At 32.0% G+C, this 24,901-nt stretch overlaps 1 protein-coding gene across 1 annotated transcript; it reads right to left on the reverse strand.

Annotated features, from left to right (window-relative positions):
- Positions 1-2,265: 2,265 nt before the first annotated feature.
- LOC129876107 (uncharacterized) lies at positions 2,266-11,443 on the reverse strand. Its single transcript, XM_055951431.1, has 7 exons — positions 9,293-11,443; positions 6,033-6,123; positions 5,413-5,570; positions 5,230-5,281; positions 5,044-5,126; positions 4,266-4,359; positions 2,266-3,212 (listed from the first exon to the last, which is right to left on the reverse strand). The coding sequence occupies exons 1-7, from the start codon at positions 10,850-10,852 to the stop codon at positions 2,608-2,610; spliced, it is 2,643 nt and encodes an 880-aa protein (XP_055807406.1). The 5' UTR covers positions 10,853-11,443; the 3' UTR covers positions 2,266-2,607.
- Positions 11,444-24,901: the final 13,458 nt, after the last annotated feature.

Consider the following 24,901-nt stretch of genomic DNA (forward strand, 5'->3'; position numbering starts at 1 on the left):
ATTTGGTCACTTATATATATACAAGTGGGAATGATGGCTGTAAAGATTGGATATTTTTTTTTATAATTATTTAGTATTCGAAATTTACTAGCCTAACGAATTTGGATTCTCCCCTAGCCAGGTCCACTAAAGGCTAAAAGCTTCCTCTTTTACTGTCAAAATTCAAATTTGAGAACTCTAGTTAAGGATCGGGGTAACTTTGCTTATGTTATGAGTTAAAAGAGTTCACGTAAACTCAATATGTTCTACCGTATATGTATTAAGAAATCTATATATGTATTAAGAAATCTACTAAATATTTCCATCCTGCAACCCTTTTTAGAATAAACATCACTTTTTGAGCTGAGAATCTATCGTAAATTGTCTCTCTACCCAACAAAGGTAGGGGTAAAGTCCGCGTATATCTTATCTTCCTTGGACCCTACTTATGAATTAACTGGATATGTTGTTGTTGTATTTAACTATAAACCCATATATTTACTTGAGTTTATTATATGACCTCATAAATTTCAAATCCTATATCAAGGAATCTCAACCATCTCACTGTATAGTTATTGATTGAGACAAAATAGCAAGTGTCATTTTCGATTATTTTTGTATTTATTTATCTAATATTCGAAATTCATTAGCCAAATAATCCTGAATCTCAACCATCTCACGTCGTAAAGGCTCCCAACAAAGGACGAAAATATTTAATTAAGAACAGAGAGATCTCAATCGTAAAGACAAAATAATGTGTTATTTTGAATAAATTTGTAAGAGGGGTAGGATAAGATAGTTTTTGGGGGAAGTATCTGCCATATCAATTTTTAGCCACCAATGAGAATTCAAGGTTTAGATTTCCTCTGATATTTTTGGAACTTTTTGCAGAAATGGCCAATTATTGGAGGGATACAGAAAAAGGTATTTTGGCTCTCTTCCCAAAGCAATCCACTTCCAGTAGGTATGGGCTTTAATATGTCCCATATCTTTGGATAAAAAGTTCCTAATATTCTTTTTCTAATCGAGAAATCCTCGAGGGCCAGTAATTCACAATTCGAAATGAAAGAGTTTGAACAACGTAACATGCGCATAACTCATATATCACGTATTGCGATTTGATCACTGGACCAAAAGATTGAACTAATCCTTAATTATTTTCTAGCATTAAGCTCATTTTATTTGTTATAATATGATGGTCGGTCATAGCTCAGTGTGACTTACGTACCATCAAATGTTATGGTAAAGTGATTGAATATTTATCCTTAACTAAAGATCTCCTATATTGTTAATTTGTACTGTATTAATTATATAAGAAAATATATTTTAGAAAAGAAGTCAATTAAAATGTCAAACTTTCAATTAAATCACATAAGATGAAATGAATTAGAGAAGCGTTTTTGGAATTTGATAATGAGGGTGCAACTAGGGGTGTTCAAGGTTTGGGTAAAAATCAATCCAAATTGAAAATTCAAATCAAATCGATTAAATAAATCAATTTTTTATTTAGTTTGATTTGATTGGCTTTACATTTTAAAAAAATCGATAATAGTTGATTTGGTTTTGATTTTGTTCAAAAACATCAAAGAAATAACCTAACAAAACCAACAAATTATATACATATTTTTTATAATTATATATATATATATATATATATATAATATTATTTTTTACGAATATTTTTTTATGTAAAAAGTGCAGCACGCTAATTTAAAATAGTAAGGTATGATGTGTCTTTTATTTGTACAACCATATCATTAGCTTGTGCATTATTCAGTAAGTTTATGTTGTTTAGTGCATTAGATTAGCTAACAATATAAACAACAAGTTAAACATAATTAAAATTTTGGTACAAGAATTATAAGATCCACAATGGTACGAAGACAAAAAAATTGAATGAATTATTGTCTTTTTTCTCTTTTGAATGAATCATTTTTCTTATTTTTGTACATGATTAATAATCGAATAACCAAAACCGATAACAACCAAACCGATGAATGTATATTTTATTTGATTTGATTTTAATAATTTTAAAACCGATTAAATTGATTTGATTTTGACCAATAACCAACCCAAACCGACCTATAAACACCCCTAGGTGCAACTCAATTGGCGAGTTGTCCATATCTTTCACCCTAATCGTGAGAGTTCAATTCCCACTGTATTACTCATTAAGGGTGGAAAGATTTCATCATCCCACCATACTCTTTGATGAAGAAACTAGGAACAAATTACATATAAATACTGAAGAAACCATTACACATACATTTTCTACATCTACTAATGTATACAAATCCTACTTGAAGTTTGAATGAATTTCCAAAGAATTTTGCTTCAACTCATGAAATTACAAGATTTCCAACTCTACAATTGCTGATTACAGAAAACAAACTATCCCTTTACTAACAAAGATGTACCTTCTTTTTTTCCTTTTCATCGTACTATCCTCATATCATTATAGATCTTTTGTCCCCCTTCACAATTCCTTATCTAAGTTTTGATACAAAAGAAAGGGAAAAAAAACTTATATTACATATCTATCTGTACAAATTTGGTAAACTTGGTTGTAGCTGTGTACTGTGGCATCTTGAGCAATGCTCTAGAGGCTTGGACCTTCTTGTTGGTGCCTTAAATCCGTATTGGTAAGCCAAAATTTTGGAAAGTCCTGATCTCCCCTCGGTGGCTTGCAGTTACAATGACCAAACCCCAGCAGAACTTTGTTTGAGTTAAGCCATTGGAGAAGTCGATACTAGCATCTGTACTCACTCGAGGACTACGATATTTCGTAGCTAAGAGAAGTTTTTCCTCGGGCCATGTTGCTGTGATTCTATCAAAAAAGTAACTGTTTGTGGCACTAGATATGGTTCCATGAAGAGGACTGTTACCACAGCCTGAAGTCAATGGCGAGCACTCGACGCCAATCTCTTCAACAGGTGAAGGTGGATGGTTAGCAGTGGAGACCTCGTCGAGACCATCATGACCACTTTGTTCCCCAGAAGATGAAGTATGATATTTCCTAGTATCTGACATGCCAGGCCAAGGAATGGCCACTGAAACATCTTGAGAATGAAAATGCTCATAAGATTGTGTAACAGTAACACCTTTATTTCTGCTTGGTCGAGAGTCACCTTCGTGTTTCCAGATATAGACATGTGAATCCTCACTGGCACAGACCACATATCTACCATCAGCGGTCATAGATGCTGAGATTTGCCTACTCGTATTGCGGAAACCTATCATAGTTGGTGCTAACTCGATGAATAGGAAGAGTAGATGAGAAAAAAACTGAAAATTGTGCACAATAGTAATACATGACTACAATTCCTAAATAGCTGAAAGTTCCAACGCGCACAACCAGTCTATGCGATGAACAGTGGAAAAGACTATTTATCAGCACAAAATAACACACCAATATATTTATACTATGATTGTACCCAAGCGAGTGGTCAATTAAGTGGGACAAGAACCATGAAGTCCCAGGTTCGAATCCCAACATAGGCAACAACACTAGGTGATTCTTCTCATGCATGAGCCTTGGTGGGCAGAGTTACCAAAGATAGTGGAAGAAGCAGGTACCAGGTGGAGCAATCGAGGTGCAAGTTGGCCCGAATACCACAACTTCTAAATTAGCTTGTTTCCTTAGTTGTGATAATTCAAAACAGGAAAAAAGAAACCTCGCCTTTATTTATCTTTCTCTATGCAGTTTAAAGGATGGCACTCAGGGAGTAATGACTAAAAGGGTGTACAGTGCCATAGACCACGAGACAATGACTAGACTACTACAGCTATGGTGAACTGAATGAGAAGAAAAAAAGAATGAAGAGAACTGAATTCAAAACCTTATCCAAAAATAACTAAAAAGAAAAGGGTACTAAATTCTTAAAGATCTCAATAGATTATTAAGGTGCCAATTATTAAAGACCTATTCACCATTGAGAACATCCCAGATTTGCCTCTCTCTTTCAAACATTCACTGATTATTTGAACAACAAAAAATGCAATGATGTGCCAAACAATAATAGTAATGTGTAGTTTTAAGAAGTTAAGTCCCATTAGAAGTGGTGAAAGAAGTGAATTCACTCACTTGCTACTCCTATGAATTATTTAAAACACTACTTTAGCCACTTACTACTCGTGTTTACAACTACACATTCTCCACAAGTGTATGACCAAACGAACAATGAAACTGGAATAAAGACTATAAAACACTAGGAAGCAAATCCTAGCTGAGTTTTTTTAATAAAAACAGGTGATTTTCTATTTGCCTGAGTTTGCAGTTAATGTACCTTTGAACTTGTGAAAAAGATCAGCATCATCAACAACCCGAATTCTTGAGTCTGCAGATGTTATAAGCACTTGTGACATACTTCCTGGCACAAACTGTTCATTAAGAAATATCAGTTACTAATTAATTCAGAAGGTGAAGACACAAATTTACTTGGATTGCTTCATCTTGCTCTACTTCCTATTTTGGATTGTCCCAAAGTTGTGTTCAACTTCCTAAAAGGGGAACTTTTTCCTGTATATGTCAGACTCAGTTCTACACTCAAGAGAAGTCCAAATTCTTCTATCTCAAGTATATTGACCAAATTCTATTTAAATATAATATAACTTCAACTTTACATCAATAACTGAGCCAAGTAAAATTGGACTACAAATAACATAGCATGATAGAGGGGTTTTAGTGATGAATGATCACTTTTTGACGTCTCACTTTCCCTTCAGAGAGAATTTAGCTCCTAATCTACACCACTAGAAAGTGTAAACACCTATTTGTCTGTGTACCCTACTTCCTACTTTTTACTCGTTATTTAATATTTTGTTCTTTTATTTAGCTTGAAAAAACTTTGACAAATTATTTACTTTTCCTTAGAGAATATAACAACAGTACACAGCTAAAAGTTAGTTAAAAATATGCATAGACATAGCATATGCACAGTATCTTGTTAATACAAGAGAAGTACTTCGCGTCTTGGAATAATTGCAATCTGGAACAATAAAGGAGGCATATCTGAGCTAGCACAGATAAGCTCCAGCATCAGCAGTCAATCAAAATTACTGTACCTGGAAACCAGTAATTTTCTTTTGGTGAGTCTTCTTCTTCTTATTCTGCAGATTTATTTGAGCTTTTTGCTGCAATTTATTATCTGAAAGAGAGAAACATAAATTATCAACATGTGCTAGTACATAACTTTCTTCTACAGAAGAAGATGGGGATAGGAGAGGGAGGAAAGGAACAATAAATCAAACCTGATATGTTGTACAAATGACAGCTCCCCTTGTATGATCCAACAAGTGCCCCCTTGAAAAAGAAGAAACAAAAACACTTTAGAAACTTAATTGTAAAATATGCAGATCAAGGACATTTGGTTTTCACCTTTCAATAGGATTGGCACAACATCAAAACGAGCTCTATGTTTAGCAAACTCTCACCTGACCATCTGGTGTATAGCAAGCAGCAGTGACCATCTCATGCAGATCATTCCAATCAACAACTTGCCGCTCAGGAATGCTCCATATGCGAACCTTAGAATCTAGGGAGCCACTGATGAAGTATCTATCATCAACAGGGTTAAACTGGATGCAGGTTACTGAATCAAGGCAAGGAAATCAAGAAAACACTGTGATCAGTAAATTAGTGAAGAAGCTCCAATCTATGTAATCATTCATCATCTACGAATGCACACAAGGGTGTGTCCTAGTGGTCAATGAAGTGGGTCGATAATCATAAGGTCTCGGGTTCAAATCCCAGCGGAGGCAAAAACACAAGGTGATTTCCTCCCATTTATCCAAGTTGGTGATAGAGTTACCCGATACTTGTGTAGGTGGGAGGTAGTAGGTACCCAATGGCATTAGTCGAGGTGCGTGCAAGCTGGTTTGGATACCATGGTTATAAAAATTTATTCATCAATTAACATACTAGTTTCTAGGCCATATACTACATTGCTCTTCTCGTCCAAAGAATCTTACTACTGAAGCTAAGAAACATTATACTCTAAAACTGGCCTGGGAAGTAGATACAGATGAACAGATAAGAGTTAAGGTACACATACCATAGTCACTGTGCGAGAAGATTTTCAAACAAGATTTGCTAGACAGTTCCCAAAGCCGCACTGTTTTGTCCATTGATGATGAGAGCAATTGCTGGTAAAGGAAAATGGGACGAAGACAGATGTTAATGAGATGTAGGAAAAATTATCACAAAAGTAGTGCTCGCTTGTTTAATAGAGGTAAAAAGGGTAAGGTCTGCATACACTCTACCTCCCTACCCACACACACCCCCTTGTGGGATTACACTGGGTACGTTGTTGTTTGTTATTGTTGTTTAATAGAGGAACTTATTGGGCATCCGGAGTCTAGACGAAATTTTTTGAAGATAGAGGAAAATTTCTTAGGGGTTACCATTCATCAGTTCTTTTCTAAAGATTTAGTGAAATTTTATTAGAGATTAGCACCCACTGAGTGCAACGAATGAATAGTACAACCCAAGCAATATGTATCTTAGTACACTAGCTGCATGTAAGAAGTAAGGAAATTAACCATATCCTATGTACTTCCGTACATTTTCATGTTTACATCACAAGGCTAAAAGAGCTTAACATTTAAGCTTTAAGGTACATTTTTCCCCTTTTGCCTTCAAGAAATTCATAATTTCTTTCCTTTTACACAATCCACCATGTAGCCACTAGTAGAGTGCTCCACGACTTTTTGATGCCTTTTTGTAGTCCTCTTCTATTCCAACAATGTAGTAGGTCTTCAGGAGATTCTGGCATGCACCATTTGACTTCAAGCAAATTCAAAAACATGTAGCATTATCTAGTTTGTGATTCTACAGATGAATAATTATTCACATCTTCATAATCTTCTTTACATATTACACGTATGTTGCTATTAGATCACTTCTTTGAAGTCTGTTAGGCCAAGTAAGCCTCTCTATCCACGAGCCATGAAAAACACTCTACTTTGTAAGGTACTTTGTTACTCCATATTTCCATAGCCATACATATTCTTGCTGTCTACTTTGAGACAATCAACTCAATATTTATTACCCAGACTTTACTGAGAAATTGTCATCCTTACCCTTTTTTTTTAATCCTCCATTTCTTAATCATTCCACCTTCCAGAAACCATCCTACTTTCTTGATAAAGGTCCTAACCATCTTTCTTTCCAAAATAAAATTTTCTACCATCACATTTTTTGATATAAATGTGTTCTGAGAACGTATTCCATAAGTTTCTGATATATTTTGAATTCCCAACTCCATACTAATGATTTGGTGTTACTGTGATCCAACAATATTTCATCTTGTCCGTTCTTTATAATCATCTGCCTCCACAGTGCCTCCTCCTTATTGCAAAATCTCGATAATCACTTCATAAGGAGATAGTTGTTGTCTGCCCATTAGATTTCCGACTCCTAAGCCACCTTCTTTCTGACTAAGTTACCACTCATCAGTATTTTGCAAAGATCAGCGAAAATTTGTTTAAGATTACTATCTGATGTAACAGGTATCATCCAGCATCTAGGACCATAAAACTGCATCCTGAAAATATTCTATAAACCAAGAATGGCATAGAAGCTGGTGATTATGTTGTACCAACTTAAATCTGCCAGATTATAATGAACAATCCAACTGCATCAGAGTCTTTTTTTTTTTTTGATAATCTAAAAGCTGCATCAGTCCTAGGCAACTAAAGAGAAACAAGACTGCAGAAGCATGAAACAGTCATTTGAAATTAGAACTCTGCTATCATCAGACCCTATTTTCTGTGACTCGTAGGGCATCATTTGTTCCAGTAATAACATACAAAACAATAACAAGGGGGGAAACTGGCAGTATTAAGAAGAACAACCAGACTGTTGGGTTACTAAGCTCAATTCTTTTAGAATCTTTAGTACGTTATTTTATTATTTAATAGAAACAATTTTATTGGGAAAACTCTCATGTAAAAGCAATATACAAAAAAGCTAAGTTGCTCGGACTTGGGTGCGGGTGTCCAAGACGGATGTGAATTCGAGAGTCGGATTCGGCAAAACCTAAAATGAATACGAGTGTGGGAATTCGGCTAAAAATTTTCAATATTATAAAACTATAGTTATAAAGATAAATATATTCTTCCCCTCAGAAAAGAAAAAGAAAGTCATTCAAGACCTTTCACCAACTCTCCTTACAGATCATTGCTACTGTCTACTATAAGACGGAACACAGCCGCTTGAATATTTAACATCTCTCTGTTTAGCTTGAAACATGAAGCAACGAATATTGACCAAGAGAAAAAGTATCTTGGTCAAAGTATCTGATGTGGGTTGACCGAATCTCACACGTATCCCACCGCACCCATATGATGTATCTGATGTGGGTTGCACAAGGACTCTTGGTCAAAGTATCTGATGTGGGTTGACCGAATCCCGCACCTGTCTCGTATCGACACCGGTGCGGCAGCAAAAACGAAGAGTCCACGCTACTTAGCAAAAAAGTAGAGAGCCTACACAAATATGGTTCTCTACAAATGACACCAATATAGAATCTTCAGCATCTATAAGGAATTGTGATAGAGTGGTACCAATTTCAGACTCGGCATCCTCTCATGTTACAAAAAATTACACCTTTCATCAATTCATTTCCTCGCAGTGTACTTGCACATAAAAGTAACTCTATGATATCATACTCCCATAAAGCATGGAAGTACCAATCTTCACCTACCTCAGCAAACTGGGCTCACCATAACAATCAAATCTATAATATAGTATAAAAGTCACTCATTGAATTAATTCTCCAGTAACTTAAGAGACATTGGCAAATAGTTTGCCACATCGAAAGTCTCAATCAATTAACCTTGAGGTGGCAAAGCTTTTATTAATAAGTAACAGTCTGAGAACTAACTGAAAAAATCATCTTTGTTGCATTTGAACAAAAGAACAAATGACTAGTGTTAATATCACATATTAAAAATCCACTCTTTGTTACTAGATATTCAAAGAAACAGAAAGCACCGGGTACTCTAATTGCATCATTCTAGACATGTTTAGTACAGTATACATATAATTTCACAATGGTTACAGATGTACAATCCTGGGAATAATGGGACAAAAAATCATTTCTTTTGTCAGATGCAACATTAAGAAAAGAAAGCATATATATCAATAAATCAATCAGGAATCTTAACACAGCCGAATTAGTTCGGTCCACTTTGTGAATCTTCTATATTCATTCTATTCTATTCAGGCCAAAATTATTATTCTATACTAAATTTAAGAAGGATAAATAAGCTCAAGCAATAATATATAAAAATTTAAAAAATTCCAGCTAACCTGAGACTTGGACCACGAGAGGTCAAGCACGTCATCCAAATGGCCCTCAAATGAACAGATAGGCTTTTCTGAAAGCACAAAAACTGTCTCTGGCACCAAAATATGGTCAAAACCCATTGATTTTCGACTTACAGATGACCTTCCTCTTCTTTTCTTCTCCAAGTGGCCATCAAAATTTGGTGACATAGTAGTTGGCTCTGGAGATGCATTTGCCGAAAGCAATAGATTCAAATTTCCATCTTCTGGTTTATCCAGCAATAGATCACCTTTTCTGTCTGATGATGTAACCTCCCTAACATGTATGACGCGGTCCTCACCAGCACTGGCAAGATATTTTCCATCCAAACTAAATTGTATGGTCCAAATAGACCCATTGTGTGCCAGTATCTCTTGGCTCTTATAAAGACCTGTAAGTTCTTTGCTGGACTTCCCATACTGCCTCACCCTAACTCTTTCAGGTCCATGTATGGAAGCATCCTGACTATCATCTGTGGCAGAGCTTGACCTTCGGCCACCCTTTTCAGAAGACGTATCCCTCTCATCACTACTCCGCCGCTCCTTATGACCTTTCACCGAGCTAGCCACATTTCTAATGCTCTTCAGCCAGCTTCCTCTCTTCTTAGTCTTAATCCCAGACCCACCAATCCCATTCGTATTACAATCAAAATTATTATTATTCCCATCTTCCACGTTCTGTCTTCTCATCAATTCTTGAACAATTGGTGAAGTTCCAACACACACATCAAATTCTTCCATAGTCAACTGCTTTCCTGTACTGACTTCCTTAAGTTTGTTCCACATCCCATCCTCCCTCACTTCATTAACCACAAACTCCTTTCCATTATCAAGATTCTTTATCGTGCACACGCTCTCCTCAATTTCAACATCTCTATTTGATTCCGAATCATCCCCAAACCCACCATTTTCCACTACCGGCAACAAATTACAACTCTCATTGTCCCTGGAATCAGCTCTAATCATCAATGCAGATCCATTTCCCTCATGTAATTGATCATCACCGTGACTTTGACCCGAGTTTTCATCATTATTTACAACTATACAGTTACCACCATTGGCTACATTGACAGATACTGATGACGAGGAAATAGAATTAACACAAGGAATATCACTACTTTTATGAACTGAAGAAAAATTATAGCAATTGAAATCGACATCCAATTTTGATCGAACGGTCCCAGAAACACTACACTTACCACTACTAGCTTGGGAACTACTACAATCAGGTAAACCTTCAGCACAAACAGCTTGACACTTCAAATGAACTGATGAAACCGATTTGCTGAGACCCATTTGACGAAAAAGCCGGAGTCTGCGTTCTTCAATAGAGGAAGGTTCAGAGATCCACACATCATAGTTATTCGAAACTCCCATTGCATAATTGGAGAAACCCCTATTTGAAATACAATCTATATCTTCCTCTCCTTCGTCTTCGGAAGGGGAAGAAGAAGAGGAACAAGAAGTGTTTGCAGAAGAGAGCAAACGATCAAGAGAATCGTGAAACCACTCGTTCTCGCCTTCTTCTTCTCTTGCTTTGCTCATTCTTCTCCTCCAAATGGAGGCATTCCCATGAAAATGCCACCAAAATCACACCAACCTCACCTCCAAGAATACTAAGATCCACCTCACAACTGAGCTCAAAGTAGCTCTAAATGGTGAAATCTTCAACACCCATTTCGTCAAATGGACTGAAATTGATCAGTGAAGAGTGAAACCGAAAATGGGAGTTTGTGGGTATGTAGGAAAATTCCCCCAAAATCACCTCAACCCCTTCCAAGAATACTCAGATCCAGCTCACAACTCAGCTCAACAATAGCTTTAATGGCCAAATCTTGAACACCACTTCGTCAAACAGAGTAATGTATATCTCTGTGTGACTGAAAGTGACCGGTGAAGAGTGAAAACGAAAATGGGAGTTTGTGAGTATGTCAACAATATCAGTAGGGGAGATGGGTTACCCGTGGGAACTCAGATCCGATGATAGGTTTTTAGAGAGAGAAAGAGACTACTCTGTGTGTGTGAGAGAGAGAGGGAGAGAGAGAGAAAGGAATGGTAACGAAGCCCAATGAAAAGGGTGAAGAAGAACAAAGGAAAAAACAAGAAATGCTCCATTGAAATGGGAAGATAGGGTGAATCAAGTTGAAAAATCTATGAAAATCTATGACTTTTAAGTCAATAATAATTACTACTACTACTTTTTTTTCATATTCGATATTCGTATTGAAAAAGTTCTTAAATTACAAAATTTATTTTTGGAGATGGTACTTTTAATACAATAATAATAATAATAAATTCAGTAAAATCTCACTACGTAGAGTTTGGAGAAGATATAGTGTATGCAAATCTTAGTATTACTTCGTGGAGATAAAGAGGCTGTTTTCGAAAGACATTCGGCTTAAGTGCATCAAGAGTGAAGACACTGCACTATTTTGTTTATCAATGACTATGTTTTTTCATTAATTTTCTTCTTCCTACACTTGGTTTTGATACACTTGAGCCGAGGATCTTTCAGGAACAGTCTCTCTATCTCGACGAGGTAGTGGTAAGATTTGTCTACACTCTACCCTCCACAAACCCCACTTAATGAGATTTTACTAGATATGTTATTGTTATTATTATAGTGAAGAAATTTCAACTATCTCATTATAATCTACATTGAATTTTTGATTAAGTCAGTAATTACGACTATGTGTTTGGTCAAAAATATTCTTGAAAACTAAATTATATTTTTAAAATAGTATTTGGTGAATCTAATAGTGTTTTGATTAAATCTTTGAATATTAAGGATTGACGATAATGTTTGAATGCGAGTTGAAGTTGTGATATGAAGTTAAATTAAAATGATTGTAAAGGAAAATGACTTATGTTCAAAAGTAAGAGAAATTATTATTTTCTCGCTTTTGATAAAAAATATTTTTGAGCAATCAAATATTAGAACTATACTTGTAACACTTATTTTTGAATTGAACACTTTAAGGTTGTGGTTGGTCTAGAGGAAAATGGTCTAACATTTGTAAAAGTTTCTTCCTTCCTCTAGAAAATAGTTTTAGATTTTTTCTTTTTGATCAAAATATTTTGAAAAAAAAAATCATTCTAGAAAAACAGGTTTTTTAAAAATTTACCTAAAAATGACTTTTATAATGGTAAGAAAAACAAATCTCATAAGTAGCATTTCAAACTCATTACATCCCAACTCGACCCTCCAATGTCCCCAACACCCTCTACTTGACCACCTACCTTCATCACCAAAGCTATTTGATATATAAGGTTGTCTAATCCTTAGTGGATAAAATTATCTCATATTTCTATTAAAGAATAATAATAAATATTTGATGAACTAATAAAGGTGCAGACAACCTAACTCGATCAATACATTATTCAAAAATGCTGAAGACACCAATTAACTTTGTATCTGTTACCAACATTTATGAAGTGTTGAATTTAAGATTTTATTTCAATAACTAATTAGGTAGGTCATTCACTATTAAAAGCTACATGATACTTAAGGTTACTACAAGAACACCATACTATAGTATAGTTCGATAAGTGAAATTTGAAAAGAATAAGGCATATATAGATTTTATTTTTATCTTTATCAAATAAAAACATTATTTTTAATAAATCTTCGACTCAAGAAAATCGTTTTTTTCAAAATAAAAGAACTCATGTGATTATGCAAGTTATTTTTAGTTGGGCTTTGAAGGTTGGAAGCAAGTTATGGGGGAAAAAATAGCCTATGTGCTTAAGATGACTTTCAACTTTACCAAGAGTACTTTGGTAGATTGGAGATAAAACCAAATTTCAACCTTACCACATGTTGGCAAGCAGCCCATCACTGTGAGAAATTTTGATTGGGACATGAGCTTCTCCCTTTCAAGTCTCATTTGCATATGGGGACCATCTAGCAACCAATATATATATCGTGGGGACGGAATGAAAAAGACAGATAAAAGAACAATCCATCGAAAGAGCATACTCCAAGGACATTAATCTCCCCTAGCAAAGATTTATCTACGAAGTTGAAGTATGTATGTATGTATGTATGCATATATATTGTGGTGGTGATCGCTTTTGTGTTGCGGATTCCGGCTTCTTCCGACATGTAGTTTAAATATATATGTTAAAAAAAACTAAAATTCAACTTCTTTTGTTTATATTTATATGACATAGGTTGAGTGTATATACACAAGGTTAAAAAAATGTGTAATGAAGACATTTGAAATATGAAATTGTGATCATGTCATAGTATAAAATGAAAAGTACCGTAAAATTAATTATTTTTAATATAGAGATGTATTATTCTTTTAGAAAGTTAATTACTTAAAAAAGATCACTCAATTATTAATGACGGGCGTAGAATATCAATTACGACCAGTAATTTTATGTAACAACCCCTAAAACATTGTATGTCGGTATTTCAATTCTCGACGAAAATGATATAGCCTCTGTATTTTGGGCATAACTTTCCATAGGATGATCCAAATTAGGTGAAACAAATTTCTGAGTAACCACAATATCATTACCTACAACTTTTGTGAAGACCATATGTTAAGTTTCGGAGGTTAAGTAAGTCAAATAAATTAATTATTGTAAGACAGTGTGCTGTGACGAAATGGAGTATTTGTAGAAGAAAATTCATATCTCACTGTAGGATGCTCCAAATTATTTGATTCTTAAACGACATGAAACTAGACTTCTATATCTACAATTCTTATGAAGACACCAAATCCTAATAAGGAATTTATCTTGTTCAAACGCAGCTTCGAAAATGAATATTCCGTTAAAAGAGATCTCATCTTACCTACCATAGAAAGATCTAGAACCATTTGAAAATCATCCATGACATCAAAATCCTCCATTGAATTTTCAAGATCATCCTTTATAATTAATTTTATTTATTGTTAAGTCCCTCCTCCACACCTATAAATACCCACCTTATTTCCTCATTTTATTCATCAAGCTTTCTTAAGCAACTCTTCTCTCTATATACTTCTTTACTCATTCTCAAATATAATTTTAGTTTTAATAGTATAAAAATACTACTCCGGTGATTCTTATACTCCGAGTAGTACACAGAACGTTCCGGCGAGAAGAAAAGGCTAGGGATCCAAGAGTGTTCCAATTTAAAGTAAAATTTCAGATTTAAGGTATGTAAGGCTTTCATAACATCAGATTGAGTTCGTCCATGCACCCAATATTTAAATTCATTATAATTGAGTTATAGTTGAGTTTTATCCAAATCTTGAATTCTAAATGAATTAATTCTTCTTCTATTGAGTTAGATATATTTATGCATTAATATTATTATTATTGTTATCTCTCATATTATTGGAATTATTGTTCATGGCTACTTTCTCATGAATTCTAATTGATTTGATGTTCATGAATATTTTTACACATGTTTTGAGTAAAGATGTTGGCTTTTTAATATTTTCATTGATAAAAAGAGTGATATAAATTAATACTATATATGTATTTTATTGAGTTTTGAAAGAGCAAAAGAGTTGAGTTTAAATGAATTTGTGTAAATGATGTTTTAAGCAAGATGTTTTGATGAGATGTAAATGATGTTTTTGAAGTATAATGATTAATGAAGAGGTAATGAGATGAGTTTGATGATTTAAATTAAAGTCCAATGAGACTAGATGATGAGATTAATATGAGCACATATTTTGGGAGTAGTATTGAGCACCGAGTTGGGTAAGAATTTAATTGACTCAAACCCCAGAATTACGTAGCCAGCGTAGGATGGAGGCTATGCCTCTTAAGTCCCAAAAAGAAGACTTTGATGAGTGGATCCAAGATAGTGATGTCCTTTACCCTAGCAAGGTATTAGATGGATGTGGCAACAACATCGCTTCGTTGTATCATCGCTAGCTCATAAGTGATGGTTGTCAGTTAAAGAAACTCCCAACTGAGTAAGCATTTCTTATTATTATTTTAAATTTGCATTTCATATTAATGTTGAGATGATGTTGAGTTCTAAGCTGAGTTTTCTTGAGAGGAGTTTCTTGATATCTGTCCTTACCTTCCTGCCATTTTACATACTCGTACATTTCACGTACTGACGTCATTCGACCTGCATCATTTTATGATGCAGATACAGGTGTTAGAGATCCTCAACAGGCACATCGTTGAAGATCATTATTTTTCAGCTATTTGGTGAGTCCTTCTTGTATTCGGAGGAACTCTCTATCCTTTTATTATTTTTAAGTATTATGTTTCTTTTAAGGTAGTCATGGACATGTCATTGACACCATCTAAGAGTATTAGAGGCTTCATAGACAGAATTTGATGATGTAATCGGAGTAGTTCTCCTTAGAAACTACTTCTTCTAAGAATTATCTATTTTTTCTTTGATGTTGATGATGAAAAACCCACATTAGTATTCTTAAGTCTTCCGCTGATGAACAAATGAGTAATGAGACCAAGTGGTTCTCTCGGAAGCTAGAGATGGTTTCTGAGTGTCGGTCACGCCTAGGGTACCCTCTCGGGGCGTGACATTTTAATTCAAACTTTATACATGCGTTAAGTTTTTAAAATTAAATATTCATGTACTAATTAATATTTATTTTCAAATAAAGCATGTGAAACAAATATAATTGAAAAAAAAACACTCAAATTCTAACCCACAAAATTTCAAATACAGAAATTTGCATGATTACTTATTTGAAGTATTGAAAAGGCATATTGTAGTTAATTGATAAAATATGATTTTATTAGTGACAAACACACCACGTGGCTTGATTCCAAACAGCCTGTTTGAGCTTAGTTTGCACTAATTAATTTTCATCAACATAATAAACAGTATAATTAGTATATATTGTGATAACTTTTCATGTTCTTGAAGAGTTCATTAATTCACCTCAACTTATTAGATTTGGCTTTTCTTAATTAGTTGCTTAACATATTCATAAAATTAGGTGTTGTAAAAATACAAATACTAAAATAGTAAAAGATAAAATAAGAGAAGTTCGCTTGAAATGATTTAATTGTATCAACTATCATGTGTCGATCTGCAGATATAAATCTATTCACAAATGTTAAATTATAAGAAATGATGTTGTCTTGAATGACCTATGTACAAATTCTTAGAATCAATGTAAATTTAAAGAAAATTACGTTGGAGAAAAAACTTGTCTTGTTACAATAATCACAAGGATTTCCCACCAAATATTGATGAATCGTCAGAATTTGGCGACAAATCCTAAGAAGGTCGCTTGAAATGATTTAATCGTATCAATTATATATCATATGTCGATTTACGGATGCATCTATTCACAAATGTTAAATTACGAAGAATGATGCTATCTTGAATGACCTATGTACAAATTCTTAGAATCAATGTAAATTTACAAAAATAATACGTTGGGGAAAAAACTTGCCTTGTTACAATAATCACCTGGATTTTCCACCAAATACTGATGAATTATCAGAATTTGGCGACAAAATTCTAACGAATTTTAAATTGATGACAAAATTTACCTTGTCATAAATCTCGACGAATCAACATGACTCCCTCCTTATTTTCTCTCTCCTTTTTTATACTATGTTGTTTAAAATTTCAAAATGTTAATCATGCAATATTGAAAATGAATGGATGAACAAAATCATTCTTGGACTGCTAAATTGAAGTCATATCCACAAAATTTCATTTTTTCTTGTCTAGATGTGACTGCAAAATATAATCCTCATGTTGATTATAAACCAGTTGAAATTAACACATCAAAAGACACAATATTTTGTTCTCAACAACTTCTGCCTTTTTGTCTAACAAATGGCCACGCTGGTATACTTAGCATTCCGCGTTAGTAGAGATCAAAATAGGACTCCACTCTAATGAATATGATGTAAATGGTGTATTCTAATGCAAATATTAGTGACTGTTTTCATATACAGTTCAAAAATTCACAACTTACAAATTACATCAGAAATAATTTTACCGCTGTCTAACTACTATATATATCATTTCACATCTTTACTAGTACGATTTTTTAATTATGTGCCATTTCTTCTTTGGGTAAAACACGTATCGGCAAAAAAATATTTACACACAATTAGGTTACTTATTAGGTAATTACAAGTAAATCTTTTGATTAATATTAGTCGAAAAAAGTTACTGAGTTTAGTCCATTCATGAAGAGTGCTATATGATGGCTTGAGTTTGCAAAGAGAAAAAAATATTTTGAATCTTCTAAAGGATATCTAGATTGTGGACGAGAAAGGGAATTCATTCGCTTTGTGAGGATTTTCGACAATCGATGACTAAAATCGCGATTGTCGACAGATCCGCTTCCGCATGAAAATAACCCATAAGTCTCCTAAAAATTAGTATTTTCAATTAAATACTACAACATTATTTGGTAATCTAATGATAAAAATGATAACTGATCAACTATCACATGTTAAAATTTATTAATGATATAAAAATCTATATATACATTCGGTGTATATAATTTAAATCCTTCTCAAAATTATTAGTACTTATATCATTATCATGAACATAATAATTTTCAAGGTGAAATGTATCTGTAAAGAGAATCTATCGATTAATTATTTTCTAAAAATTAAATATAAGTGAATGGATGTAAAAAAGAAGATGAGTTGTTTATTTTTGGATAAAGTTGGTTAAACAATGAGATCAAAGGGAAATTAATTAGGTGCTAAGTTATGCTCCGTTTGGAAAGCCACCTGATAATTGGAATTGGTGTAATTATTAGGGCTGTAATTACTAGTCTAATAATTACACAATCTAGTAATTACGATAACCTGTTTGTTTGCCATAGTGTAATTTCAGTGTAATTACAATTGTTCTGTTTGGTTGCACAAGTGTAATTATAATGTTATATTAAATTTAAAAACTAAAAGTTAATTTTCTAAATTTAAAATCTATATTAGACAAATATGGATCTTTATAAATGATATTAAATTAAATATTAAATAATTAACATATGTTCTTAACTAATAGTTTTTTTAAAATAATTTATTTATATTTTTTAAATTAGTATATTTTAAATAATTTAATCAAATAAATTCAAAGTATAAGATTTTTATGAACATCATGCAATGTATGTTTGAAAAAAATGTTAATATCATAAATATAATGTCATAAAATTATTAAAACATTTGACAAAAAAATAATCTATCAAGTTTAACTAAAAAATAAATGTTTTGCAATGTGAAATATCAAGTCCAATAGTATTAAAACAAATGAAATTGAAAATATGACATAAATCCTAAATTCAAAGCAAAAAATTTAACATAATGCTCTTATATAAAATTTTAACACAGTGTACATAAATATGATTTTAAAAATTAGAATACTAGCAAAATTATTTTTAAAAGAAATAGAATAATAAATAAATAAATAATATGAAAAATTGCATGGAATGAAAAAGTAAAGGTTGAGAATGAGAATGAAATGAAATATAAATAAATATATATATATATATATATATATATATTTAGAAAATATTAAAATAAAAAAATTAAAAAAAATAGTAGAAATAAAAATAAATTAAAAAAAATAAAAAATAAATATAAATAAAAGAAGAATTTTGAAAATCTTGATGTAATTACACTAATTCCTTACCTTCCCTTGGAAATTGAGGAGTGTAATTACTATCCTTCAATTACACCATTTCCTCTCTTACCAAGTAATTACTTGGTCTATCAAACATGCCAAAGAGTGTAATTACACCAAATTACATCAAATCTCAATTACTTTGTGGCTTTCCAAACATGCTCTTAATGAAATGAAAGTTTATCTCCAAGAATATGTAGACAAAAAGAAAAAAAGTTTTTAATAAAATGACACAAACTTATGCATATATACATACGTAAAAATATACATATATCTCGTATACAATGGCGATAAATTTCACGTCAAGAAAACAATTAAGTAAAGAAATTGTGCAACAAGTTGTGTTATTTAATCAATTACTATGAGTGCTACAATTTATATAGCTTGTTCTTAAGTTGATGAGATTTGTGTTTGAATTCAAATTCGAATTTGATTGATCAGTCATAAATGCTTTTACAACCGTTTAACAATAGCCCAATAAAATTGAACTTCAATTTAGATCTACTTAATTAGACTTAAATAACCAATTAAATTATATTAATTCATAATATTTATTTATACGAATAAATCACACATTTAAGATAAACACAATCAGATAACTTGATTAGGTAATTATAATTAAATCTCTTGATAGATAAATTGGCTCACTTTCATAACGAAGGGTATATCAGTTCTAACTATCAAAATTAAGGGGTATATTAGAACATTATCAATGTATATAACTTAAAATCTTTTTCTGATTATTATTAATATCATTTTCATGAACAAAATTAAATGTCAAGGTGAAATGTATTTGTAAAAGAATCTATCCATCATATTTTCTCCCATTATATGTGAATGGATATGGAAAAGAAGATGACTTCTTTATTTTTGGCTAAAATTGGTTAAACAATCAGATCAATGAGAAATTAAGGTGCTAAGTCATCAATTAATAACTAATGAAGTAGAATCTTATCTTCATTGTCCACTATTTGCTAGTTTCAAGAATATTTCCAACCTTGCTGTCCTCTTTTTAGTTTTTCGTTAAAAAATTATATACAATGACGATAAATTTCACGTCAAAGAAATAGTATAACAAGTTCTATTGTTTAAATTTTCTAATACAATGAATGTCATAATCTCTAGAATTTCTCTATTTCTCGAGAAAGTATTTTTTAATTCTTCTCTTTAATAGTTGACTCAACGATCGAGCTTGACAATTTGTTCTTGAATTGATAGATTTGTATTTGAATTCCTTGTATCTTGAATTCAAATTCAAATTTGTTTGTCTGATTGATTTTATCATTCATAAATGCTTTTACAATGGTATCACGGTCATTAAAATTAAAATTCAGTTTAAATTTATATATAATTAAACTTAAATAATCAATCCATTTATACTAGCTCGTGATATTTATTTGAACTAATAACGAATTTATGATATAATCCAAATTTCTGAACTATAGATTCAAATGCAATAAGATTTAATGTCTATCGTCCTATCGGATTTTATTGTGTCGACTAATTTTTTATTTTAAAAATTAACTTGAATAACAAATTTCCAGAAGAAAGGATATATTTTTAATATATTCCCAAAAGATATCATTTTTTTAATTTTGTTTGTGACATTGACATGTGTGTATGTGCCTTTGTTAACTACTTGAATCAATGGGGGAGAAAATCAAAGCATGCATTTGGCTTCATGTACAAAAATGGGAAATGGATTGAAACCTTAAATAGTGAAGATTAAGACTTGATTAAGCATATACAACTAATTAGTGAAAGCAACAACCAACGAGGCTCATGATGAAGTGGTAAATACTTATTCCATTTTAATTAAAACTTTCCGATTTAAATTCTGAGTATGAAGTCGTCTTTGTTAAGGAATAGTTGACCCTTTAATGTGAAATTTTTTTGATGTGAATTTCAATTTTAATTGAGTGTCGATATAAATATCTCGAACACTAAATAGAAACCAGAAAAATTTAGGGAACTCAACCAACAACGATGATTGTGGTGGAATGATAATTAAATACTTTTTTATTTTTATTCAGTAATCATGTTAAATAAGACAAATAGTACGATTTTTTATTTTTATTTTTTAAAAAAGAAATGAGAGGAATAGTATTTGCATTTGGTGTTTGACGTAATTGCTTTACTCAAACTCCACTTTAGCTAATTTCCTCCATGAATATTGCAGGATCCCTGCCTATTTCCCAATGCACGAAACAACTCGCGTTAACGTAAGGTTTGAAAAAGGGCTACACCTATATAAGGAGGTGTATTAACGTAGCGATTTTCTAGTACACGGAGTCCCAACGAGGAACGTGTTAATACTTTATTATTGGATTAATAATGCTAATTTTTTCTTTTGTGCTGAAGATAAGAAAATGTGAACTTATCTCTTGTTTTCCCAATATGTTATTTTTAAAAAAATGCCCTCCCTCGGGCGATTGGACTCGATTCGTCCTATCATATATGAGCCTATTATGACGCAGGTATATATCAATGACTGATCTTATGACTCGATCAAATTCCTATTCAATAAATTATACACAAATAACGTTGCTCCAAGGCTTCACGACAACGTCATATATATATAATTAACTTTTAAGTGATCTAATTAATAAGTATGCATGCATTAGTTAAAACTCACTACAATTTGCTTTCCAATTGTGTGTTTAAGAAACGTACGCAAACTTTATCAAAATATATGAGCATTTGTTATCTAACTCCTAGGAATGTCATATTCATACACTTAATCTAGCCTGATTTGTTTAATATATAGAGAGTTTGAGTCAAAATTACTAATTTTGAAATGAATTCATATTAAAGCATTACATTTGTATATCTAGAAAAGGACGTATGATTTGACATATAAAAAAGAGGGTGTATCACGTAAATTAAAATACAGGAAATACTATTTATTTCTTCGGTTCTCATTCCTCCTCCCTCCCCTTTCCCCCTCCCCCATCCCCATTGAAAGTTTGAAGGATCCAGAGTGTTTGAACAACGATAAAATTATTTTTGTGTGAGTTATAAGTTATGAGTTCGAATCGTGAAAACTGACTCTAATATTTGAATTAGGATAAATTATGTACATCACAATCCTTCTTCAAAATTCAAAGCCTATGTGATCAAACACAAAATACTTTACACACCGAATTGCCACGATTGCTTATTGAAAACTCATGCAAATGTGAGTTTCCTGAAATCTGTTAATTAAGGAAATGAGTGGAAGTGTGCTTATCTTTGTGGCGTAATATCAGCAAGAAAAAATGGTCTTGTTTCTAAATTTCTATCGAACTCAAAATCTCTGATTTAAGGTAGAGAGTGTTAGTAAACTGTATTGAAAAATATTAAACAGTAACAATAACTTCTGAAAGTAATACAAGACAGAATCTGGAATGAATCTGAAAATAATAACAGTATATGAAAAATTATTGTAAGAATAAAATCGAGCCCACTGAATACACAGTGTGTCCTTAAGGAAATTATTCCCCTCAAAGTACCCGAGGTTTTGGAATCTTTCCTCCCAGGATAGAACGATTTACTCACCAAAGTAGAGGTACTGCAAATTTTGGTGACTGCGAACCACTTGAAGACTGTATATCACACGATTTTAGGAAGTGCAGAAAGAAGAAGAAGAAGATGTTATTTCAGAAATTTCGTATGGAACATTCTGAGGATTAACAGATATATATATATATAGATTATTTGCACCTTTTAAGAAAAGGCACCTGTTGGGAAAATGTTTGACTGTTGAGAAAAAGGTTTGCAACTTTTCGGACAAGGTTGCACCTTTCAAAAATCCGTTGGAAAAATGGAGGGAAATATTTTTAAATTAATCCGGGAAAGAAACGGGTCACGGGTCAGGATTTTTTCACTTAATTAATTAATTAAATAAATAATATTAATTAATTAAAATTTAAAGGAAATTTGGTCCAAAAAAATTATCAATCAATCATATCAATTGACCGAATACGAATCATATCAATTGACCGAAGCCGAACCGAGCGAGCGACGACGACGACGGCGCGAGGGGAGACCCTCTTCTTGACCATTTAGCAACATAAATGAGTGTTTCTACTTTTAAGTAGGAGACTTTTCCTTTCCACCACTTATGTGGGACCAAAACTTATTTAATAAAGCAAGAGAGAACATATCATTTTTCCCTCCACTTCTTTTCCCCTCAATTTCTCATTCAAACCATCAATTAAACCCAACAGAGAGATCCTATTAAATAATGAAGTCAGGAATTTAATAAAGAATGTGTAAATTTTCTTCTCGATTATATTAAGAATGTGCAAAATTAAAACATACATTCATAATAGATAACGTTTTAATCTTTGTACACTACATAATACTTCAGCGAAGGATGTGCACCAATGAACAAACTACCCTCTGCCTAAGGTGGTTTCATCCATGATCCTATCCATCCCATTACAACTCTTGATGGTCAATTCCCTCATTTCACACTACAAGAAATAAAGATTTTTTCCACTACGAACTAGTGAAATATTTGTGCTATAAAATATGATTTTCACTCATTTTCCTACCGAATCAGCTCACTGAAAAATACATGGTGAGGAAACAGTTAGTCACTGAAATAGTGAAAATCTTTCTAATCTTTTCATATGAAAACATTACTATTTTTTCACCGATTAATTAAAATAGTTGTAAGAATAACACTAAATATTTCTGATAATGCAGATTTAAATTATATATATTAATAATGCAAAGATTTTTGTTTATGTTACTAGTGAATTTTACAGCCAACCCTTCGTCGAAAGTTATATTATATATATTATTAATTTATCCAAAGTTTATTTGGATCATACAATATTGTCAAACAATTATATTTTAAAGATGATAAGTCAAAAATATTACTGTTTGATCGGTGAAAATTTTAACGCAAGCAAGCAAAATATTGGCGCATCATCTTGAGAAATTCGTTATATTTTTTTGTTCTCTTTATTGCAATTATATCTTTCACCTACAGAAGGTTATCTAGTCATGATTTCTCCGTTTTAATTTATACATCATAATTGAAATTTTAAAAGTTAAATTTTTAAATTTGATCATAAATTTAGACATTAAATCTTTAATTTTCTTAAAATAAATTTTATATATTCAAAAATTATATAAAAAACATTATAAATATAACAATTAACAATTTAAATGTTTAATAACGATAAAATTGTGATATAAAAAATTGGGATGAGTATAAATATGAAGATAGTTCACGTTGGCATAATATGGAGAAATAATTCATCAATTTATTATGTATTCATGTATTATCCTGTTTTTGGTTATTCATAGTTAGGGGTAACAAAATCAAATCCAATTCATTCAATATGTTTAAATAATTCATCAATTTATTAGCTTAACTCTTTTCAATTAAAAATTGGTTTGATATGTAACCCAAATTAACTCAGAAGAAATTTTGTCAAAATATTTTTAATTTATTTTTAATTTGATATGTTATATATAACCATAATAAAGAAAAATATAATTCTATTAGGTACTAAAATACTTAAAAGAATAAATAAAATAATAAAAACTTAATAAAAATTAAATTAGGTGGATCTTGACCCGTTTTATGACCCATTACCTGATCGATTTTGATCCAAGCAAATTTGGGTTGGGTTGAGTTGGATCTTGACCCATTATGACTCACCCAAATTTGACTCAATCCGTCCAATTGTCACTCTATTCATATTGCTATTAGTACTAAAACTAAAAAGTCACTACTTGAAATTCTACATGTATATTAGAGATTTCAGGTTTGAGTTCTGCTAGAAGCAATGTTCTAAAAAATGAGTTAGACAATGCATGTATGGAAATTCAATCAGACCCAATATAAATGAATATTTTTTTTTTAAATAAAATAAAAACCAAGAAAGTCACATTTACACTTGTTTGTTCCCCACAAATTGAGAACAAAAATAGCAAGTTAGGTTTCCCCTTTAGATAGAAATAGATTGATACCATATATATTTCATAAGATAGTATATAGTATTAAAAAT

The sequence above is a fragment of the Solanum dulcamara genome, chromosome 12 (assembly GCF_947179165.1).
Source record: "Solanum dulcamara chromosome 12, daSolDulc1.2, whole genome shotgun sequence".
Taxonomy (NCBI): domain Eukaryota; kingdom Viridiplantae; phylum Streptophyta; class Magnoliopsida; order Solanales; family Solanaceae; genus Solanum; species Solanum dulcamara.